Genomic DNA, 11,367 nt, shown 5'->3' on the forward strand with positions numbered 1-11,367 from the left:
TTATTTACATTTAGGGTCATATTATGAAAGAATGCTCCAGTTGAAACAAAAACCATAGGACTTTGTTCATTTAGGCCTATTATTTATAACCTATATCCTTAAAAATTCAAATGTAAAAATCTGTTGTATTCCACCTTGAATGGCAAGCGCAGCACTTGCGTTAGAAAACGTGGTGATTTTTTTCGTAAAACACTGTATAGTCTGTAGAGAAATTACATATCTATAGAATTTTTAAGGCAATGGCGTGTCCAGGTTTGGATTTGAACTTATAGAGAAACTGACTTTACTGTTATAACACTACATGTAACAAAACAAAATTCCCACCATTCACACCATCGTTAAACCACGATTTGGTTTGGATACACACTCGTATATGACCATATTATGCAAAGGCCATTCAAATGTTTCATGGTAAAAAATAAAAAGTTATTGCAGGATAAATAAGTTATGTAAACATTCAGACCCCCTCTCCGACCGTGAACGCACATGGCTATAGAAGTTCATTAATGTTATAAATATGAATATAATGGTCTCTGCGAAATAGAATGGAAATGTCTTGAACATTCGTTGATAAGCGGACGCATATATGGAGCCATGATTTGGGGAAGGCTGCCACTGTCTATCTATAATCCATCGTACGGCGGTGTCGCCCTGCACTGAAAAGAACAGATTTCGCTTGTAGATCAGTTATTTTCAGCTTGGGACACTGTCGTACGATGAAGGAGCCTATAAACGAAAATAGTAGCAAAATGACCCTGGTGGGCTAAAATTAATATAGATAGCATAATCATACCGAGCTGTATGATTATGCTATCTATATTTACTGTATTATTTACTATATTTGATCATTTCAATAAGCCCGGATATAGCCACTGGAGTCGATCATTTCAAATGGAAAATAGCATCCCCCTCTCCTCTCTCTCAAATCCTGGATGTTTTGGAACTTTTTCAAGAACCCAAATAACACAATTGAAAGTCATTGGTGAAAAACAAAACGCAATTTTCACAAATGTATCACCCCCCTATATAGGCTATTTTAGTGGGTCTCTCAGTCTATAAGAAAGGCTGCATTGGACAAATCTCTTGGGCCAAGGTCGGAATGCAGACCTATAGAATAGGTCTGCTATATCTATCTGCCTCACTGACTGAAGGAAGGCGTTATCAATGCCAAATGTATATCGTTACAAACGTTCACCACATAGCTTATTATGCAGAACTTTTAATTCAAATAGAAAATGCCTCGTTATACATTCCCAAATCCTATAGAAAATGACTATACTTTTACGCAAAACCAAATAGACCTGCAGGGTATATTTAAACATTTTCTATATACGAGTTTAACAAATAACACTGAAGATGAAGAGGATAATAACATAAACACGCAAAAAGCAGAAGGTATACAGATAAATCACAAATCAGGCTATTCTGAATTCACAGTTCCCAGAATGCAGCAGAAACAAAATCTTTGGATTTTTAGCATATACGTAATTTTATCATTTAATACGGTCAAACGTGTCAATAAAGTCGAACAGATAAAATATAATAAAAAGTAAAACATTCGAGGAAAAAAACTTCAGTCTTATTTAAAGAAAAAAATGCTGAATATTGTCTCTCATTCACCTTTTTTAAATATTAATGCTGGTATTTTTGACAATAATGGCCCTTTGAAGATTTATTGCATCGTTGAGGCGTTTCCATTGACATTTAAGCCATGACTTATATAGTTGCATACTGGTGTTGGCATGCAGTAAATTGCAGATCACAAGCTCACAGCGCCTCACGTTCGTGACACGTTGTGATCTTGCAGATCTGCTATTTTCTGAACCCGACAGCCAGCGGCACTCTGCAACCATAAGCATAATAAACGAGGCTTTTTTTATTCGTCGCTGTCCGACTTGTCGCCGTCCTTGGACGACGCGGTGGCGTGGTTATAGAGTCCCTGGGCCATCAGGTGCAGCGCCAGCGAGTTCTTATTCCCGGTGGCCTTCTTGATCTTGGCCCGCTTGTTCTGGAACCAGATCTTGATCTGGGACTCGTTGAGTCCGAGCTCCGCGGCCAGGCTCTGTCTCCTCTGCTCCGTGAGGTACCGGTTGGTCTGGAACTCAGTCTTTAGCCGGTGCAGCTGCTCCGCGGTGAAGGCCGTCCTGGGACGCTTGTCGTCCTTGTTGCTCGGGCTCGGCGCCGTGGTGGTGGTGGTGGTGGTGGTGGCCGTCGCCGCTGTCGTACTGGACGTCTTCTTTGGTTTGCGAGATCTGGGCCCTGCCGGGAGGGGAGGGGTACAGAGATATAAACACCGTCACGTCCACAACTAACATGCACACAGTGACAGTTGCACATGCACGACACACGCATCTCACGATCTCAAGCCAAACGTGCACCTAACGCTTTTTGGGGGGGAAATATAAAATACACGTAGCCGAAAACAGCCGATCTACAAGCTCACAACAGCATTGCAAGGAGAGGCGTTTTGAGCTTGTAGATTGGCTATTTTTTTGGCAGAGATGGTGGAGGAAAAAAGCCTATAAGAATAATAATGTATAATGCTTGCTGATGTGTTGTTGTAGTGCAGCAGCAAATGGGTTAAATGTAGGGGGAGGAATATAGCATGGATTGCCAACCTATGGGATGGGATGCCTTGATTCCCTCAATCAGCGCCATAGAAAGAATACTTTAGAATTGTAGTATTGAAGAAGAGAGAGACGGTGGTTTTGTGTGATGGGGGTGGGGTCAGAGTCAGGAAGGAGGATGGGGGTTAGGCGCCTCTTTCTCGCTCTGTTACTACTTTTTTAACACATAATATGCTATATTAGCGACTTTTTTGAGTTAATGGCGATATGTGAATATATACAAATGTCAAGTCAAAAGTAGGCCTATATGTTTTGTTCGGCCAAATGTATTCAGATTAGCTATAAGCATTAAAAAAGATTGTCTAAATCTGTTATCAAAACACATTTTCCAGAAACAAACTTTATTAATATTTAGATTCACTTATAAATCACACATTGCACACTTTTTTATAATTGCTTTTCATTTCTAACCTCTCTATTGTCGTCAATATGGACAAACAGGCCTGGCTGACCATGCATGCACGACGATGGAAACTTTTTGTGTCTCCACAGAACAATAAAGACATGATAAAAACGAAAACGTATATTATATATATAGCATATAACACATTTTATCATTTGTGAAGCTCATTCGTTGCAGACAAACTATTATCTACACTTGGGAATAATGGGCAGTTGTTTTGCCAACTTTATATTGCTATTTAATTTCAAAACAATCACAAAGGAATAGCCTGCATGCCCTGTTCCAGCCAAGTGGCCCGCGGTTTGACATTGAAAAGAAAAGAAAAACAAAAATCGCATTTCGAATGCTACAGGCTCAGTTTACCAATTGAACAAAACGGATTAGAAAACTGTGTCGTTTTAAGTTTCAAATATAAAGCAACATTATTTTGAAGTTGCAATAGGCAGTTCACATTAAGCAATAGAGACAAATGCTATAGCCTTAAGCTAATAGCCTAAAACTTGGTCCTATGCAATATTTGAAATCGAATTACTATGTCTATATGTGCATAAAATGTATACGCAATAGCGTGTTTATTCTATGCAGATTTCTGGAAAACCTTTGAACTCATTTTGTTATGCATTTCAATCCTATAATCCAATCTCTCCTTTGGGATGGGATATACCCTCACTTTTTAGGCTCACTCCCATTGTCAAAAAATATGCTAATTGAATATTAACAAAGAGCAGAGAGGAACAATGGCGTTAAACTTGGTTTTTAGATCTCTTAGCTTGTACAACTTTTAACGTATTTAATATTTTGGATTGTGTTCGAACGAAATCGATGTATCTGATGCACTTTATACATTTTGGAGCCACATTCTGAGAGACTTTAGTCAAATCGTTCCATTTGGTTTCCTGCTATAATGCATTGGGAAAAATGTTAAATAAACACGTTTGATCAGAACATTAATATGGATATTTGATTGTTACAAGTAGAATAACGTTGCCGGTAAAATTATTATGATGGACTAATAATTGGTTTCTCAAGTGTCATGCACTGGTGATAATATTAATCTATCAAATAGAAATGGGGGTAGACCATGAATGAAAGAATGGCCCATGTGCATATGAACAGAATGCAAGCTGTCCCCCAAATATTATGTTTAATAATTAGTTTTAATTAATTTCGATAAATGCAGATTTATAACGTCAGTTTGAAAATGAGTGAAATATAGCCTGCATTTTACTTTCCCCCCCATTTCTTAGCCTTTTTAAGCTGTCGATGATGTATGGGAGGTATAGTTTGAGGTTGTTTCAATAGATTGGAACCGTGTTTCGCTCGCTCTCTCTCTCTCTCATCAAGAGGAATAATAATATAATAGACTCCCCTCTCAGAAACAAATAACCATTTAGCGGCTTTTTTGAACATCCTACCTGATGACGGTCGATCTGAATATCGTGTACAATACACCCAGGCCGGCCACAGCATCGACTTGTTCGAGCCGGCTTGAGAAGAGTCCGTGTCGGAGCTTAGGCACTGATCCCCACCACCATCTCCTCCTTCCAGGGGCTTGAGAGGCACGTCGTCACCGGCTACAATTTCTGCTTTTTTGGCCTCCCGTCTGTCGGACCGGGGGGAGTCCTCCTCGGACCCTCCCTCTCCTCCTCCACCTGCTCCCCCGCCGCCGCCTCGCGGCTGCAGGACGCCGGAGGTCTTGGAGGAGGCCCTGCTCTGGAGACTCCTCTCCGTCCTCAGCACTCCGAGGCGCTCCTCCTCTCGAGCCAGAGTCCCATCTTTCCTCCTGCAGCGGCCGAAGTCGGGCCTCAGGATGTTGTCGATGTAAAAGTTGGTGATGCGGTGGTGGTGGTGGGGCTGCTGGTGGTTCCCAGGTACCTGGAGGAGAGGCAGGATGGCCCGGTTGGACTCGTGGTCCTCCCCGGAGGAGTCCTCTGGTCGCTCTCGGCTTTGGCGATCATTTTCTTCCATACTTGGATGATGCAGCCTTTTAAAGGACTCAAGTCTGTCTTGCACTTTTCACCACCTCGCTGTGCTGCTCCAGCGTAGTATAAATCCGCTGTTTCTCGAAATTTTAATTATTTTGTTCTCCCCTGTTGTGTTTTCGATAATAAATCAGAATAAACTATATTGTTTTTGCTTTGAAAATCCGCCTCTTATAGGTGTCACAAATCATACTTCAAATCAGGCTGTTGTTATTATTCCGCATGGCTATATTACTTCTCTGTTTTTTTTTATAAAAAGAAAAAGAAAGTAAAATACATGCCGCCTATATATACCATTCCATTCATGAAAAAATAATTGTTGAATGCCCTCTTTTTTAAATCTCCAAAACACATACACACACACATACATACACACAACACACACACACTGGTTGATGCTTCCAACAGCGCACTAAAACTACGATGGCTAAAGAGGCGCTAAGTGCTGCTCAAATACTTTCACTACGGATTTTTGGTTCTCATTTCTGATTGGCTGCCAGGCTCCCCGGTGACGCGCCAAATAGACACGTGCCTCGGACCAGTCAAGTTGACGAAGAGGTGTCACGTGACGTTCCCGGCATTCTCCTGAGGGCGCATCTATCCCCTGAAGGGGACAGTCCGTGTCCCATTGCCCGGAGGGGCGGTTTGTCGTGCTGTGATTGGTTAGTTGGTTGTCAGCGGAGACCGCGTTGTGGAGGAAGAGAGAGAGGGTACCCTGTTTCTGTTTGTTTTAGACTCTCTGTTTCCCTGGGATACCATGTTGGAAGAGGTAACTATATCACATCCAATATTAGCTATAGTAACATCTGGTCATAATTCATAAATATTGTTGTAAATGTAGCCTATTACAAGTTAATAGAGACTATATAGTTCGAGCATATAATCGAACTGTCCTTGCGATACAGGTAAAATAACAATACATATTATTGACTGCATGGTTTAAATCCACACAGTTTAACTATAGCCTCGTTCCCAGCTTCTACTCGTGCAGTTTACTACAAATTGGTGTTCTTCCCCCGATCTAGGATGTGGATTCAACCACTAGTATAACCAAGTGGTTCGATAGGCTGTTTCTAAGGTGTGTAGAGTAAAGGACATATCCACTCAAACGTGCAATTAACGCTTCCCTTTAATACTCAGCGTTTCTATAGCAGGTGGCAGAGACAAGCAGCAATGAAGGGAAGAGAAAGAAATTGGCATTCAGTATAATACAATGATTTAGCCTTTATTATAGGTCTCAAATCTAGGGCAAGGGGAAGCCTTCTGCAGTAGCATATACAGCAATTAACTTTATAAAGCAACAACAGAGAAAATGCTAAGAAACAATAGTAATAATAAGAATAAGAATAATGAAAGGCTAATAATAATCAGAAGCTAACCTGCTGCAGGCATCCGAAGGTCATGTTTGTTTATTTATTTGAAAATGATCCCCATTTGATGCCATGGCATGCAGTCTACTGGATGCATGGTTGTGTTGTGTTAAAGTGGATGCAATGTATACCTTATTGGCAGTTCATCATATATATATAGGCTAATAAGGCTATAACGTCTTTACGATAGCCTATATAGGCCCTATATGCCTACAATAGCCTATATGCCTTAATTCTTGCCTTTCTGCGTGTTAACGCAATACCAATACCAAGCGATGCCAAGAGAAACTGTGTTAGATCAGTGGGCTGAATGAACAGACACCCCTCTGCTCCCACCCAACCCATGATGCCTCGGGTCAGAATGAGAACGCAGGCCAGGCGTAAGAGAGTGAGAGAGAGCGAGAAAAAAGCACACACAACACATCGCCAACTGGCGCTGATGTAACACTAGCATGTGACAGAATGACACCCTGAATCCCTGTGTGCAATCAGTAAACGATGCTGCTTTCTGAGACAGCACTACACATTTGGAAATAAAGCCATTTGGGGGGAGTTAGAGTATAGGAGTATAGCCATGGAAATGCCCAAACGCTGCTTGGGGGAGTTGGCATGTGTTGGATGTGGAGGATGACAGCCTGCCAGTCTATAGGGCTGCTATAAGCAGGTTTTATCATTCAGGGTAAATCCTCTTATATTGCAATAATTAAAAGCAAAAGGCAAAAGCCATTCTGTATTAAATCAGTTCTCATTTATTCATCATAATGGCTACCGGTATCTTTATTAAAATCTGCTTCCCGACCAGAATTGACATAATTGAATTAACCTATAATATAGGTTAACACAACAGACTATAGCTTATGACATGGTTAGACATATATTATATGTCTAACCATGTCATAAGCTATAGTCTGTTGTGTTCCTATACTGATCGACGTATTTTACCATCAGCCTATTTTGGACAAATGCCCACATCTAGCCATGAGGCCATAGCCAGTAGCCTATTATTGTCATGAATAACGATAATTTATTTCCTAAAACTGCATGTGAATTTGTCTCCATGCACGGAACAAGGAATAGGCTAAACAGCTCCGAGGCGAGGCCACTTGGCAGATAGGCCTACCAGTTGTCAGACTGCTGGTCCCTTATAGAGAAGAAAAGCAACATGCATTAAATAATAATGGTCCACCATTGAAACCTATACGTTCGACCCCCCCCCCCCCCTCTCTCTCTCTCGCTCGCTTGCGAACACGAACACACACACACACACACACACACACACACACACACACACACACACACACACACACACACACACACACACACACACTGTGACATGCACACACTCATGTCACCCTCCACTGTTTTCCGCATGTGCATGGAAATTAGCTGCTCTGTAGAAATGAACTGCAACCTTTGAACTGTGTTTAGTTGCAGGTCTGCGGCAGACAAATGTAAGCATGAATTAAAGCCGGTATGATCATTAAAACAGATATTCTTGGAATCTTAGGTCCTACACATCATGATAAACATAGGAAACACATACACTGTGACGCATGCATGCCATTTTCCCCTATTACGCATGCAGGAAAGTTGATATAGACTGTTACAGTTGTTAAATGTATAGATTGTCGTTATCATTTTCCCAATCAGTCACAGCCGGATTAGCTGCTATCACGTAAGCGAAGCTAAATATCTTACGTTTAGTCTTTTAGGCTATTGATTATAATATTTATGGCAAGGCATGATATTATGTTAGAATAAACTGGCACTGCGCACTTGGTCTATAACAAATTATCTGCATTTTTCTTAGACAATTCTCGCATTGAATGAGGATGGAGATGCGTAGGATACTTTTATTTTTACATTTCTCAACATTCCTCGTACTTCATTATCAAAATATAGGCATAATAATCTAATATAATAGATTAGGAAAAAGAAAAGCATGTTTCTATAGGCTATACTATAGTGCTGTGCCCTTGAGCAAGACACTGAACCCCGCCACTGCTCGCACGGCTCTGTTCACTGCTCTTCAAAAGCACATTTCAGCAGGTGCAACAGTGCAAGTGAACTTGGCCAATAACGAGAAACAAACAACATTCAATAAAGAATGGATGGGTTGACGAAACATTGGTTTCTTCTTGCTTATCCTGTTATGCCAAACCCCAGGATCCATATTCTGGCGAAAACTTTTGTAGAAAATATAGCATATCGACAAGCTCACAATGCATCACATTGATTTGCAACTGCTATTATGTGAGCTTCATGTCGATCGGTGGTAATTTAGTTTATTTAGTGGTAATTTGAGCCTTTATTCAGTGAATTGCAAGATGTTAGAAAACATGCTTGTGCATGCGAGTCACCTACATTTCAATTTTATTTTTCAATATTATTGTATACATTTGTCACTATATATAGTTACTAACAAATACCAAAACGTTGGACATATATATGGTTATTTTACGCCATATAGTCTCTGTCAGACCTCCAACGGGCTGCATGCAGGTCTCTCACGGCTATAGGCCTATAGTGATTGACTTACATCTCTTTTGTTTGATGTTGTGTTAAGATATATCCTTAAATAGGATAGTGTAAACTCTAAAGCTTTCTTTTAATCAGATTATGCACATGAGTGTGCATGCGGAGGCTCCCTTTAATTGTTCATCTGGCTTCATTTTAACTCCAGCACCTCGCCCATACTGAAGATGAGCGGTGGGTTATTTCTGATCAACTTCTATTAGTGTGATTCAAAGTAGCCTATCTGTTTTGATAACTTCACATCTCCTCAGGCCACGTCTTCTGCGTGTTAATTAGACTGTGAAAGTGCACAACTTCCAAGAGACTGTGACATGTTTTACACATGCACTCTCGAAGTTAAATAAACACCCAGGGTTTTACTGTGTGTTTCCCGGGGCCCATCATCCCATGCACTTGCCGCTGGCCAAAGAAGCTATCGGCCTATAGCCATACAGGGCAGGCCATTTATTTGACGCCGTGTGATGCGGTCTGTTTGGACAGGACGCCTTGGTCAGGCCCGGAGCTTGAAATCGAAGAGACAGCTTCAGTTGTCAGGGGTCCCGGCGTCTGTCACTTGTGTTTTTTGTTTTGTTTTTTCACATTTCTCTGAGCATGTTTGCACTGGAATCTCATGTCTGAATTGTCTATAGACTACAGTGTAGGCTATAGGCAAATCAGACAGAGGAGTGTAGGCCCTACACAGGGGAATTCCTGCGCAATATGCTATTGTATTAGTCATCGATTGTCTATATTATTTGTTGATGTATTTTGGTGTTATTTATTGATGAATTGAATATAGGACCACAATGGAAACAAACAAGTTACAGGACTTTATGTGTTACCCCTTTAGCTCAAATGTCTGAATGTACCTCGTGTACATTTCTGTCTTTCAATTAATGAATCAATCAATAAAAGTATATGGCAAACATATTGGCTGCTTGGCATAAGCCTTGACAACGATTGGACACATATACAGGACTTATATTGCTCTTTTTGTATATAGGCTATAGCCTTCTCAGTTCTCACGGACTGTAGTGTTATAGTATAGTTTGTCAAACATTATAGCATGGATTTCGAATAACCAATAAACTTAAAAAAAAAAAAAAGGTTTCTCATTGAAAACCTGAAAATCCTGGTTATAATTATTCTGGGTTATATATCTCTAAACCACGTGAACTTGAAAAATCAAGCTGCCTGCATGGATTAATGAAATCTTAAACATTTCGACTTTTGACGTTAATCCGTTCACTTGCAGCTATAGCTCAGCTCCAATATTTTGCATGAAAGAAAAACACAATTGCCTATAATTCACAGAAAAGTGACTTAATTCATATTGTCTGACGTGTAGAAATTATCCTGTTGCAGGCCTATATTCTTACGCTTTTTTGCAAGTCTTATTACTCCTATAAATCACTATTTGTTTGTGAGTCTATAGGCTATATGCCAAAATTGATGTGGCACGCACAAAGTTCGTATATGCAGCAGGCCACATCCATTATTATATAGTCCATGTGTGTAGGCCTATACTAACCAACCCGTTTTCGATATTATAATTTCCATTGCCTACACTATACTGTACACATATACTTCCAGTGGTTTTGCAAACTTGTTTAGGCCTACTCTCAATTCCGTTGTTTTTCTGGTTTAAGTGAAGTAATATTAGCTATAGCAGGTGTTGATTAACCTAATCTTGTTTAGTTTTCTTTATTTATCATCACACGTGTATAGGCTACATTGCTGAAGAACAAAACTAGGCCTATAGGCCTATACTTTGTTTAATGTTTTAAGTCAACTTCTTGCACAAGCACAAGCTATATATTTATGACGTTAGGCCGACTTGTGACAATTGCAATTGAATTGGCAAATTCCAAACATTTGTATATTTTTGTCTGAGACAGCTTCCGTCAACGAGAAACATAATACAACATGATAAAACAGGTGTAAAACCGCGATATGGTGACATGCACAGCACAAGTCACTAGATTAAAATAAATAAATAATAATAAACCAACTCGCTCGCCAACGAACCCCAAATATATATGTTTTGTTTGCATAATAACTATAGTCTCTCTTACACATTTCAAAGATGTCTATCGCCGTGGTCTCAGGAGATAGGTCCGTGGTGATATCAGCCCGGACCGGAGACAAAGCCGGGGTCACCGTGGACCCCTCCGCTTCCTGTCCGCCTTTTGAACAACAAACTGGAGGAAAAGAAACACGAGGGGGTCGCCGAGGATGAGAGGCAGAGGTTAGGGGACACTTCCTATTTTCTCTCTGTCTGGATAACTTATGTGTTGTGTGCGAAACGAACCGAACACAATGATATCTACACTTGGCAAACTTTTTGAGTTTTTTTTAAATAGTCTTTGAATATAATATCAATATATGACTCACAGACTCAGTCAGTTAGCTACAACATAAAAAACTTTCCAGAGTCATGTCATGCATTCCGGCTAATTATGACTCCTCCC

At 40.4% G+C, this 11,367-nt stretch overlaps 1 protein-coding gene across 1 annotated transcript; it reads right to left on the reverse strand.

The window, feature by feature from the left end:
- Positions 1-1,876: 1,876 nt before the first annotated feature.
- On the reverse strand, positions 1,877-4,998 carry en2b (engrailed homeobox 2b; the record flags this gene model as incomplete). Its single annotated transcript, XM_080778998.1, has 2 exons — positions 1,877-2,259; positions 4,446-4,998. 2 exons carry the CDS (start codon positions 4,996-4,998, stop codon positions 1,877-1,879), a joined length of 936 nt encoding a protein of 311 aa, XP_080635124.1.
- Between the last annotated feature and the right edge of the window lie 6,369 nt (positions 4,999-11,367).

The sequence above is a fragment of the Protomyctophum bolini genome (assembly GCF_963924005.1).
Source record: "Protomyctophum bolini genome assembly, chromosome: 12".
In the NCBI taxonomy this organism is placed as follows: Eukaryota; Metazoa; Chordata; class Actinopteri; order Myctophiformes; family Myctophidae; genus Protomyctophum; species Protomyctophum bolini.